We start from the raw sequence: 13632 nt of genomic DNA on the forward strand, positions 1-13632 counted from the left end.
AGCAGGCCCACCTCCGCTCTCTGCCTCGGATGAAAGGCTCTTGCCATCAGCAACGCTACGAGGCCCTTCATGCCCTATGACCGACACAGTGTGCCGTTCCAGCAACGTTAGCCTTTCTCCTGTTACTAGTTCCGTGTCAGAGATCACAATCTCATTCATAGAGCCTGCAGGAATTAGATCACTCTCCTGCTTGGTTTCGGACAATTTGGTCTGGATTGGCCCTAGACCATCAGAATTGTTCTGCTCTTTTTCTTTGCTAGCCGCCCGCAGTGGCAAAGCTGTGATCCCTTCAGAAATATCGTTTTCACTCTCTACGGCATTTCCCAACAAAGAGGCGTCCGCGCATATCGGCTGACTACCTACAGCGACCTGACTGCTCTTTCCTCCACCTGTGCTTGAGCAGCATAAGTCTTTGTCTTCCAGCACAGGCGGCCTCACCTCTCGGGACTCGGAGCAGTTCTCCCTGGCTGATTGACTGGCTCTTCTACTCTCCTTGATCTGAGAGATCTCGAGCTCTACCTGCTGGCGTCTTGCTTCTATAACCTTCAAGACATACTTAACATCCTGAGGTTCTTCCTCGCGAAGCAGCGCCTTTCCGCCATTTACTTTCGCAAGTTGAGCCTGAAGGTCCGCTAAGCGCGCCTTCGCTAACTCAACCTGATACCTCACATCGAGTGAGGGCCGGCATGGATAACTCTCCATACCGCCGTCTGTATCCCTCAACTGTCCTACCAGCTCGAACACAGGGACGTGAACAATGCGACCAAGGAGACTCACGGTTTCGATGCGTCGATCCGCATTGCCAGCTCCTTGGCGTCGCAGTCCACCGCCACTTTCACCGGACGCTGCGATGAGCTGTCGCACGCCGCTGGTCCGCCGCCGGTGACCGTCAAGATCTCGACGCGCTGCTTCCTTGACCGGACGCAGTCCCGCGTCGCTGGACTACTACTGCCGTGGTCCTTGCGTCCTTGCCGCCGTCTCTCCGCAGGTCCTTTCTCGAGCGCTGCTGTTGCTTGACCGTCGCCTTTCTCCCTGCGTTCAATCTTCTTCCTGCGCCGTCTTCCGATGGCCGCAGGATCCTGTCGACTGCGCCAGTAAAGATCACAGGTTCTTTCGCCTTCCTTACTACACCAGGGGTGCCCCGTCGGAGACGGTTGGTTCCAACTGGAAAACTGAAGCTCGATCTCTGCACCAGGGGTGCCCCGTCAGTGACGGTCTCTCGAAGAGTCGAGGGATAAAGGCAAATACTTCAAGTTTATGTACATATATTTACAATAGATACAAATTAGATACAACGGCAACGAGACAAACAACCAAAAAGGTGGAACTGGCTAATACTAGGGGAGGCCCCTACTCGGCGTTGCCGAAGATGCGTAGCATCTCACCTTAGCGCAGAACCCCGCTTCCAGCTCCGGGGCCCGGTTTTAAAGACCTGAAGGCCCGGCCCACATTTGGTGGCTTCCAATCATGTTACGATGTTCACATGATTGGTTTATCGAGAGCCTGGCCAGCCCTCCAGCTCCCGTAGGGCAAAAGCCCTTTCCACAAACCCAAACGCACGGTCGTGTCAAATAAAAACAAACACAAATATACATTCGTGCCAGAACGTGCGCGAATCTGTTCGGCGGGGCGGGTGGACACCCGTACTTCCCGGCGCGTTAGCGAGCGGCCGCGTTCCAAGAAAGGAGACGCTCCGCTTTGAGTGCCCCCAGCCGCGTTCCAATGACCCCCGCGAACGCTACCGATCCCTTACAGCGGGGCTCAAATTTCGCATTACCGTCTATCGCAGTTGTCTGCCAGCTTTAGCTTCACTCTACTATATTTAAAGCCGGGTATCGCCGTGTGTGCAACATGACGGGCATGACTCTGGCAGGTTGTGCCCAGAGAGCAATCTAGGAGGCATGTGGGTCACATATAGGTCAAGTGACCTTGCGGCGTCATCCCAGCCTGCCCAGCGGATAGTGAGCACACTGTCAACCGTTGCAGGTGGCAGTTAAATTAATAATTGGTTTCTCGGAAAGATCAATCTGGGCCGCACAAGGACCACCACTGGGAGCACCTGCCACAGCAGGGAAGTGGTGCATCGCTTAACCGCTGCACTGACGCGCCAGGGGTGGTATAAGGACTCCGAGGAATCTGTGAATGTAAAGTAATAATAATAATAATAATAATAATAATAATAATAATAATAATAATAATAATAATAATAATAATAATAATAATTCTTTATTTCCATCCATGACGGAGGAGGCTGCGGGTAAAAGTCGCTTCAGAAAGAGCGACTTGACTGAAGCCCGCAGCCTCCTTTACAAGGCAAGCAACGATACAAAAGAAAATAGCCCCGCCGCGGTGGCTTAGTGGTTACGGCCTCGGCTGCTAGCCCGAAAGACGCGGGTTCGAACCCGGCCGCGGCGGCTGTATTTCGATGGAGGCGAAATTCTAAAGGCCCGTGTACTGTGCGATGTCAGTGCATGTTAAAGAACCCCAGGTGGTCGAAATTTCCGGAGCCCTTCACTACGATGTCCCTCATAGCCTGAGTCGCTTTGGGACGTTAAACCCCAATAAACCAAACAAAAGAAAATAGTAAGGAAGAGAATGACATGCTGCACATATGGTAATTAACCCACTATGCTATCGCTTCATACCCTTAAGGCTAAGCTTAAGCGTCCTCGACATTTTTTTTTTATTTTTATTTCCGGGTTCCACATGAGACGTCCGAGGGGTGAACATATCCAGCACAGAACATTGTGCCAGTCTTCTACGGATGGATAAAGCTTTACATTGACGGGCACAGCTTATCGATAATATAATCGACGGCCGATAATTGCAGTGAACTTGCAAGGAAGGTCAGCTCAGACACGCGTATTCCTCGAGACAAGAATGTCGAAATATTGGAAAATCCTTCTAAGTAATTCTGAACACTGTAGAGCTGGCAGGCGAGGGACGAAGGAAGGACAAGAAGACACACAGGGCGCTGAACTTACAACTTTAATATCAAAGGAGGGAGATCCGCACGTTTTATACAGTACCCAAGAAGCCGGTGACTGTAGGGCACGGGCTCAAATCAAGGCAAAAAGCAATAAAACCAGAAGAAACGCGGGAAGCGTGCAGGCGCTTATTTAATGCACACTACACAGAAGCAAAAAAAAAAAGAAAGAACACACACAAGAGGGATTGACCCATTCTGTTCGGCCAGGTATCAGGCACGCCCCTGAGTACACAAGAAACAAAGAGCGACAGTGAAGGGGAGAGGGGTAAAGGCATAATAACAACACTTGGTAAAAAAGCAATCTACACCCGCCAGCAGTCCTGTGCGGATTGGTGATGACAGAGAAAAAGATAAAAACAATAAAATTCAATAGGCAATGACGCGAAAGACATCAAAATTTCGGAAGACGGCGCGAAGACGTACATAAAGAGAATGAAGTGAAAGGGTGGTTGGAATGGAAGAAGAAATGACAATCTAAAAGCAAGCGATGAAAGCCAACCGAAATAACACGGCCTTAAAAGACGCTATGCAAACCAGCAATTAACACGGCCAATAAGGGGGGATGAGGACTAACCATAAAACCGGCCTAAAAGAATAAGAGAGAGATGAAAACTAGAATAAAAGAAGTAGCGTGCCCGTAATATTTAAAGAGAAGTGGTGAAAGGGCTGGGATGTAAAAAGGAGCCGCGTAAGGAATCAAGACGACAAGAAATTACAGTGACTGGGAAAGAAACGCGAACTCCTTTTCCGGTAATGTTACTGAGGGCATACTGACGCATAGGCCTTACTGCTTGTTGATACAAGCTGCCTCAATTATCTCCCGAGTGAGTTGGCTGCTGCTCTTAGCGAGAATTTTTGTTTCCTTATACATCAGAAGGCGCCGGCGACAAAGACTACAGGCACGAACGTGGACGACTAAGTTGCTAGAATTAGAGTTGTGTTCGAGCAGTCTCTTATTAATACATCGACCAGTCTGACCGCTGTATTCCCTGCCGCAAAACAAAGGGATTGAGTCCCTCGTCTGCCAGCGCTACAATGTTCAGAATGCCAAACCAACTTGACCAGCAACACGCCCTGCTTCTTGATAAACAGTGCTCGCGTGGTTATCGCAGTGAGCGCGTGGAACGGCTTGATTGGGAAGAGCAGGAGAAAGAACAGAAGACAGTTTTTGAAGTATTGACAGCCCAGCGCTGCTGGAAATTTACGCACCACCCACCCATCTATGCAAAGAACAATGTACACTCAATAGTTTTTGACTTGAGTGCTCAGTATAAGGGCGTATGGTTTGATTATGAAGCGGAATTCTGAACGGGTTCACTCCGGGCGCGTTGCAAGTCTTATTGAACACGATGGTACGTAATCTATCTAAGGCGCAACGTACCGATACAGCACCACTTTACCCATACGTTTCTCCAGAACTGCTCCAAATACGCACGATTTCCCTTTAATAACTCGAGCACCGCGTTTGCTGTGCGCCAGCCTTGAATTATTTCAGTGGACGCAGATGTTACGTTAGTTACCTTCGTTTTTTATTAACTGATGACATTACATTAGTGAAGCGAAATCGCAGTCTTGGCATGAATAGCCGCCTAGTTATCCTGGTCACTACTGATGGTGGCTGCATTTTGCTAGGCGCCTCATCGCCACACATGTGAGAAACCGCAGCCAAGCAACATCGGCGAAAGCTGCGGCGGACTTTGCTCTTAAAGCCTCTTCTCGCTGCTTCGTGTCTCGCTTCTTCAGCTTTAGGATCACGTAGCTCGTAAAATTGATGAAGGCTTTGGAAGCTTTTCCACATAGTGCACAGCCACACACTGTTTTGCACTATAAGCGGTGTTGTTTCGTGCATCTGTTAGCTGAAAATATGTTGATTTTGCGAACACCCTTAATAGTCGAAATTTATCATTGAGCGCCGTTTGAACGTAGCCGGTCGCTTACTACGGAAACATGACATTGGTCCTAGTGATGTCAAGTGAACCATTTTTTAACATGATTAGTTTTTTCCTTTCCCCTTTTTCAATAGGCGGGCCTGGACTCAAATTTTTTAACATACTATCGCTAATTAATAAATAAAAACAGGGCCAGCAGCAGCAGCAACACGTTGTCTCTCGGAAGAGGGCGCCGCTCAAGGTTAGAAGGCGACTGTTTTCCTCAATGTTATTGCCTTTGTCCCCCGAACTTGGTCTGTCGCCCCGAGCGAAGTCGATATGATACTATAACAGGTCCTCGGCGCAATCCTGCAAATCCTCAGGTGCCTCAAAGCCCTCCCTACGGAGCACAGAAGATGCTGACCGCAGCGCCGGAAGATGCGGCTGCGCCCCGCTGCGTTTCTGCCGGCTCATTTCCGGCGCCCGGCCACTTGGCATTCCGGACACCCGATTCGGACCAAGGCGCACCCCGCGGACGGTTATGACCCGAGTGGGCCGCGGCATTAAACGGGGCCCCGTTCGGCACTCGCTGCCTGTCGTCTGTGACCGTGGCTGCCATAAAGTTGCGCTCGGCTTAGGACAGATCATCGCAGTCAACTTTGTAGTGCACTGTGCGATTTGCGGCATTGGAAAGCATGCTTGGAGTGTTCAAACTCGAAGGTGTGGAAGGCCAACACGATGTCGAGGGAGAAATTGCGGCTGAACCTCGGCGGGGGGAGTCAGCCGATCCTTGCCGATTCGAGAACAGGTTGTTCTCGGCAAAGATACGACCTCTAAAGCACTTTCATAGTAGATTAGTGGTGCTAGGACAGCAACGACAGAGCTCAGTGTTGTCGCTCAAGTGTGAAATGGTCGAACAGGGGTGTTTGAAGGACGAAACAGTTCCTGCGAGAGCTTGAGAGCGGAGCTGACTGTGCATTGCTCGTATATTTCGTTATGGACAGGCGCAGCAGTTGTGGTGTTGTTTCATATCAAGTAGGAATCATTGAATTCCTGCTAAACAGCGCTGGGTTTTCTCCGATATCGTTAGGCACAGCGCCTTCATCGCCACTTATCGCTACCGAGTTTTTCCTCGGTGTCACACGTACCAAGAGCTTTCCCCTTCAGGTGGAGGTGGAATCGCGCAGCTACATGAGAGCAGGGCGGCTCCCACGAGGGGGTAAACCATGTGGGTGGAGGATATACCGGAGCTGGCGCGGAATAGCTCTCTTAATGGAGTGTCTTTTGTCCTGAAGTGGGCGTCAATGGGCGGTTGATGATGGCGTAGAAAAACTTCAGTTGGGGCTAAATGGTGCACAGTACTTGAGAAAAGAAACAATAGCGCCTTCAGAAACATACACAACGGCAAAAAGATGCAGGACATGTGCAAACTTTATATAACTTGATTCGCTGAGAAGCCAGCAAATATAAGGAAAACCAAGGCAGGCAAAGAAGCGAGACTACACACAATGAACGAAAACAAAACCACTCAAGATACGAAATCTCGCACTTAAAAACGCTTACAGATGTATCACTAACACAATCTCTTCTTCTTATGTTGGAAGCTTCCAAAACCTCCCGTGCCTTAGTGTCTGTCTTTGCTCCTGCCCAGAATCCTTATCTCATGAAACCATTGTTCACACCTCCTGCAGTGCGAGAACTTGTGACACACATTGCATTCTGCACAATGCTGCGAAAGTTGCGTGTCTGCGACTTTGTTTCAGTTACCGAACGTGTTCAGCTGCACGGGCATACCAAGCAGGGTGATGCGTGAATGACCGTGCAGCTGCGGACGCTAAAAGAAGTACGAGGCGCGCATCTTTGGCAACATTGTACAGAATGCAGTCTGTCACCGAGCGGCAAAACATTCGCCAGGGGATAAAGACTCACTGTAGAACACGTTCTGGGGCAAGCTGGTGCACAGCTTGAGTAGCTGAAGCGCCGAAAAGACAGCACAGAGACAAAGAATAACGCGAGACAGGCGCCTGTCTCGTGTTATTCTTTGTCTCCGTGCTGCGTTTTCTACGCTTGGTCTACTCAAGCAAAATTCTCGTACTGCAGGAAGTGTGAACTACGGTTTCATGAGATAAGAATTCTGGGCAGGAGCAAAAATAATAACGAAGGGGAGGTTTCGGAACCACTTGCCATAAGAAAGACATCAAGAGAATGTTTGAGTGGTACTTCTGTGACACTTTTTAAGAATGGGATTTCGTACCTTGAACAGTTTTGTTCTTGCTCACTGTGTGTGGTTTCGCTTATGCGCATGCCTTGGTTTTCTCACGGTGTAACAATATTTTGGGTACTGACACTTTATCCAAAAAAGGCAAGCACTTGCAATATTTGCAGTGCAAAGCTAGATTGCTCCCGGTATATGTCTTCATGTTGTTATTGTACTCCCGAAGCCTATCGCTCAGGCAACTACGAGATTGCCCAATTAACTGCTTGCCACAAGAGAGCGGAATATTGTACGCAATGCCCTCAGTGCATTTAACAAACCTTTTCCTGTGGCGGATGGTACACTGCTGCTTTTGTGAGCGATGTTCGGAGGGCAGGGATCTTTTGCATAACACGCTGAGTCAGTCATAAGGATTTTTTCTTTTCCAGAAAGCTCAGTTCTAGCAGGCGTACATAAGCGCCCTGATCGACTAACTTCTCCACACTTTTAGCTGAGGCATACCGCGCGCACAGTTCTCTTCACACGTCGCCGGCAATCCTCGCTCTCTTATTCAGGGTACGAAAACATGCGCCTGCGACGATGATGACTCAGAAGGGGCATTTTATGTGAAGTACTGACAAAGGGCCGCCCCTCCTACTATACCGTATAGAAGTAGTATAGAAGTATTTAGCACGCGCAGCAAGACATCCTACATGGAGAGGTGAGGGTGGAGCCTAAACATCGTATGGGGCAGAACATGTCGCTCTATAGGTAGTCTTGCAGTATTGTTGAAGCGACAGTTTCACTACGGGACCTCGGGCTTCAATCGCGGTCCGTGCAAATGTGACCTTCAGCAGAGTTAGAGGTCAAACCATGGAAAATAGAAAAAGAAATTGAATCAATATCTATGACTGGGAGTCGAACCCGTGGCTCCGCGAACAGATCTCCTTTAAGACCGCTCACTGAGACCACTAGGCTATCGCCGCAGCCAACACGCCTCACCACACTCTCACGTTGTGCGTTGGAGAGCGTCGTCCTCATCAACTTCCATCTGCTCCGTCCCGCGGCACTGCCTGCTCACCGTGGTCTTCTGCGTAGCATAAATAAGTGCTTTCGCTGCGATTCGAATGTAGTAAAATACTCTGTAGTTTTTTGAACTACTAGTTCATACAGCTCCCACAGACAGGAAGTAAGGTAGGAAGTGAGTGCTAGAGAAATATAAAGAACGAAGTGTCTAGCGTTCCGTCCAGACGGAACATTTGCTGCTGGTGCAGTTCCGTCCAGACGGAATATTTACTGCAGCTAGAGTTCCGTCCATACAATAGACAGTTTTAGTTTCACGTACGTAGAAGCTTCACGTAAGTAGAGCGCTTACGGGTCACCAGTACGCGTGCGCAGAATGTGAAGTGTCTGCGTGGGTCGCACGGACGTACGTCGGATCTTTGCGTTGCTTCACGTTGCTTGCGTACGTGGCGTTGGCAAGATGGCGGCGCCCTGCCCGCCCGCTTCGCAATGATAACAGCTTCGTCGCTAATCCCTCGACGTGGTATCGTGCTGTAAACTGCTGTATTTGCCTTCAGTTGGTCCATTCTTGCTCTCGCATGAAGTTTTAGGTGAGAACCAGCTTTTGTTTTCCACATAGAAAGCCGTTTCAGCAACTCCTAAGCCTGACGGAGAAGCGTTTGTGGTCGTCATAGCAACGACTGTGCCGACGGTCTCGCGAGACCACGCGAAGCTAAAACCTCGCGGGATATCGCGAGACCCTCGGCACAGTCAGCGGGAAAATCAAAACGGTGCACGTTTTGACTCCATACGCACACGTCGTCAACATGAGTGGGACACTAGCGCGCCTTCGCTCCTCGAAGAGCAATGATTTAAATATGCTGCGGGACGTAAAAGAATGTAATCCCTTTGAAGATAACATGCAACATACAGTTCGGTGGAATGAAATTGCTCAACTTTTGTCAGAAGAAAGGGGGAAAGTATTTAGCGCCCGCACTGTGGCTTGGCCTGGCTCCGCCCCAAGCAGCTCGACTAAACAAAATTAGTTTTCTTTATCTGCACTAGATGGCGTGGCACAACATGCTATCGCATTTTTTAGGTTCTATGGGAGATCTACACAGTGTGCGTCCCGTACGTGTAGCTAAAACTGTACGAAGCGACACGAGCGTACGCTACGCAGACTGCTCACGTAATTCACTTGCACGTTACCTTCATGCATTCTTCATGCAGTGAACTTCGTCAGCCCATTTGTCGGACTATGCACTCCATCATTCCATAGGTTACATCAATACTCGCCGTTGAATCCTTAGTACCCATTTCATGGCCGCATTTTATCTTCGTTTCTTTTTTTTGTTTTTTGTTACTTATTCCACACTGCTCTCCTTCTGTCTTTACCTCCCAAATTCCCCTCCCTACGCAGAGTAGCGTGCCAGCAATTTTTAAACGCCGGCCAAATTCTCTGAATTTCATTAAAGAGTCCCTCTCTCTCTCTCTCGTGCGTGAAGGTTCTACGTACGCAAAACTAAAACTGTCTAATGTCCGTACTGTCCATACTATACAAAATGAGTGATTTCTACCCACATAAAGCATTTCTTTGCCCCTGGAGTAACCAGTTGACAAAGCTGTATCCAGATGTTCTCTCTACGCATGTATACGGCACCAAAATATCTGTCCGCGTACTGCGTTTAGTTACATCCTCGAAGGTATAGCTTCCGTGCACGCATGCAGGATCGATAAAATGACACTTAGCAGCAGAGTGCAGGAACTCTTTGCGAAGTGATGTGAAGCCCTGTCGCTGTTTGTGCTGCAAGATGACGAAGCGCCAAAAAGACTAGGACGTACACAAACGGTCAACAAGCATTACGCAAACGCACCAACAAACCCAAGCCAAAACTCGTTCTATTGTCATTTCTCACTGACTGCTTGGAAAATCAAATGATGCAGCAGAATATCCGGTCAGACATTAGGCGGAACAAGATTGCCACTTTTTTAAATAAACATGCAAAAGTCTGCTTGCAAACTGGGTTCCCAATCCCTAGCGCCAGTTTTAATTCCGTCTAGACATAACTCTTATGGCAGATAATGCTGGACGGAACTGTATGGTGTGAGATACAGTTCCGTCTGGACGGAACCCCATCGCTACATGCAGTTCCGTCTGGACGGAGCTATAGCTCAAATTGTAGTTCCGTCCGGACGGAACTCAAGCACAAATTGTAGTTCCGTCTGGACGGAACTCTAGCCACAGCCTTTTTTTAATGATACTCTCCCTCACACTCTTCCGATTAAGATTTTATTTAAATTTAGACCTTCAATGGCTTTCTTGCCTTTGGGGAAATGAACCCTGGGGCTTGGTATTGCTAAGGAAAGCCCATGCAGACTTTCAAAACAATTTCTGGCACAAAAACAGCAGTCCTTGAATGGCCTTCCTGATGATGCGGCTGAAAGGCGACATCGGTAGTTTTGGTTCATTCTTCTTACTCAGCTCGCACGCTGGTTCCGCCGCCAGTTCTGGAACGGCTGTGCCTTCCTCGGGGATGTAGACGTCGCTGTAATTTTCGTGGATTACGGTTGGCAATGGCGACTGGCAGTGCTGGTCGCCGCCGACGTGACCGCGTGTAAACGCCACAAGTCGTGGGAAAATGTCGACGTCGGTGTGCTTTAGTGGGCGGTCAGTTTTTCTAACCAGAGGCAGCTGCGATCGTCCGTGATTAGGGTCCTTCCTCTTGCCTAGCATCCTCCCCCCACCGCATCCGCCCATGTTCTCCTTTCTCACGCCCGCCACCGCGGCCTTCGCTGTGGAGTAGTCCACCTTGTGCGCATATTTGTACTTGCATATGCGGAGAGCCTCCTTCCACTTGGGACATCTGTTGGAGCACGAGTCGTGCCCCTGGCCGCAGTTGACGCACGTCTGCCGGGGCGACAGGCAGGCGGCCAGGGTATGCGCCCCCCCGCAACGCCTGCAGGACGGGAGGCTGGAGCAGACCACGTCGATGTGGCCGATGAGACCGCAGCGGTGGCACCGGGGCGGTCGGTCGATGTACGGGTGGACCTTGTATTGTACGAGGCCTATGAGCACGTGGTCCGGCAGCTGGGGCGACGCAAAAGTTACGACTGCCGGACTCGGAGGCCGAGGTATGCGCACCGCCACTACGGGTGCCTTGGAACGGATGGACGCCTCGATTTGGCTCTCCGTGGCGCCGGGCGGAATGCCGTGGATGACCCCCGTGGTGCCATAAGAGCCGTGAGGCTCGCGCACCTGCACTGGTACGCCGCAGAGTTTCTTGAGGGTGAGTAGCCTGCCCGTGGCCTCGATGGCGTTCGTGTCTACGGCGAGTAGGTTGAGCCGCAGGTTGAGGCGCACCTTTCTGATGCCTTCGGGAACGAGCGTCTGCAGCTCTTTGGACACCTTGAGCGCGTCCAACAGCTTGACCTGCGTCACGCCGTCTTTGGGTGAGATGATGACCACTTTACCGACGGGAGCCATCTTACTATGGCCACCGTTATAGAAGTAAGCGCGCCGCTTCTTCGAGTAGTACATTTGGAAGCCGTCGTCTTCGTCGGCGGTGCTGTATGCGTCGTCCATGTTTTCTAGAGCCGAGTTAAAACCCTCGTGGGGTGAAGCTTGAATGGCCACTGACGAGCTTAGCTGCTGCTTTGGGAGAAGGCTCGTTTCGCCGACCGGCTGCGGCCAAGCTAACGGAACCGGCGCCGATGCTTCTGAAAGCGAACTCGTAGAACTATCTAGAATCTCATCCCATGCCTCGGAAACACTGACCTTCTCCTCCTGCGCAGGCGACAAAGGTAATGGCTCCGAGTTCTTCTTCATGTTGATTTTCTTCTGCTTGCGTTTCAGAGAGCCGCACTGCTTTCGTCGCATGACGGTAACGTAAAATGTGGACGTAGTTACTTTTTTCGACTGTAGTGGCACGCGGCAGGAACTTGAGGTCGCAGCCCAGGGGCGATGCGATCACGCAGAACGACCTACGCAGCAGCGGCAGGCGGGTGGCTCGTCTGCTTTCCGTCGCAGTAACAATCGGCAATACGTTCTCGCTTTCATCAGATATATTCACCGATGCTACTGCGCCATAAAGATCGTGGCGCCGCCCATTGTCCGTTCGAGGCGTGATCCGCCGCATAGCGAGATTTAGGAGCGTAGCAACAGAAGTGGACGAAAACGATTTGCCGCTAATTGGGCAGCACCTCAATTCATCGCACGCGCTGAACTTGTTAATTCCGTCGAATTCATTGAGGAAGATCTTTTTGTACGAAAGGAATCCTTTCAAAATACATAATCACCGACTGGCGAGGGGCCTGTTGGAACGTCGAACAAGGCTGCACTCCATTCCTAGCCTATCGAATCTACCAAAATTGCATACGGGATACGGACCCCGCACACGTTACCTTATATGGGCCCCTGCTCCTCAGGGGTTGGCAGGAAACGAGGCAGCAGACGCAGCCGCCCGCGCGCTCTCTCACCGGGCTGTTTTCTCTTCCCCACCCGATCAGGAACCCGATTTTAATCCGGTCTATACCTTCAAAGATATTACAACCTACTCATCATCATCATTTAATGGCCCTTAAAGACCCCTGGCGGGGTATTACATAAGGGGGGGGGCGAACATCGAAGCAAGTAATGACATTATTAGGTCAAAAAAAAAATACATATACAAAAAAAGTACAGTAAAACAGTGAAAAAAAAACTGAAAAAAAGTATACAGTGAAGAAAAAGTATACAGTGAAACAATCGTTGCTTGGGGAAGAGAAAAAAAAAAGAAAAACACGTTTATAAATCAGGCAGACAGGTGCAGTAGTATATCAAACAATCATAACATAAAAAATAAAACGCAAAGGCAACAGTTACCCACATTGGGATTTCAAGTGCAATGACAGCATTTGGCGGAATTTCAGAGCATCGCGTTCAGTGACAATTAATTCGGGTAGTGAATTCCATTCATTAATGGCAAGAGGCAGAAATGACTTGTTAAATGCGTTTGAGGAGCCATGAAGTCTTAGGATGCTCATGGAGTTGAAAAGACGGCGTGATGTTCGGAGGGGAGGGAGCAGAAGGGAGTGTCGAAGTGAGGGAAAACAATAGTACAATTTATGGAATAATGATAAACGAGCAATTATACGCCTATGCGCGAGAGGCTCGATGTCGGCAGATAATTTTATTTTGGTAATGCTAGAGCGGGTGTCATAGTTGGAGGAAATAAAGCGGGCTGCACGGTTTTGGACGGCTTCTAGGCTGGCTATTAAGTAGGCTTGATGTGGGTTCCATATTGGGGATGCAAATTCAAGTTTGCTACGGACGAAAGTTTTGTAGGCTAGGCTGCGAATGGAAGAAGGGGAGAAACTGAGGTTGCGTCTGATAAAGCCGAGTGTTTTAGATGCATCAGCAGCAATCTTCGTGATGTGCTCGGACCAAGTGAGGTTGCTCGTGATATGGATGCCAAGATACCGGTATGATTCGGCTTTAGTAAGGATGGTTGAACTGAGTGAATAAGCGTAGTCGATATTAGTGCGCTTGCGTGATACCTGCATGTATTTGCATTTCGTTACGTTGAGCGTCATTAGCCATG

At 49.6% G+C, this 13632-nt stretch overlaps 1 protein-coding gene across 1 annotated transcript; it reads right to left on the minus strand.

Annotated features, from left to right (window-relative positions):
- Nucleotides 1-10433: 10433 nt before the first annotated feature.
- Nucleotides 10434-12098, minus strand: LOC149359237 (uncharacterized). Its single transcript, XM_089567622.1, has one exon. The coding sequence runs from the start codon at nt 11928-11930 to the stop codon at nt 10434-10436; it is 1497 nt and encodes a 498-aa protein (XP_089423748.1). The 5' UTR covers nt 11931-12098.
- Between the last annotated feature and the right edge of the window lie 1534 nt (nt 12099-13632).

The sequence above is a fragment of the Amblyomma mixtum genome, chromosome 2, assembly GCF_055824585.1.
Source record: "Amblyomma mixtum isolate Tamu chromosome 2, ASM5582458v1, whole genome shotgun sequence".
Classification (NCBI taxonomy): Eukaryota; Metazoa; Arthropoda; class Arachnida; order Ixodida; family Ixodidae; genus Amblyomma; species Amblyomma mixtum.

What these genes read in the sequence shown, in the direction of transcription:
- LOC149359237 (XM_089567622.1), bottom strand. Translation starts at nt 11,930, where the DNA reads ATGCGACGAAAGCAGTGCGGCTCTCTGAAACGCAAGCAGAAGAAAATC.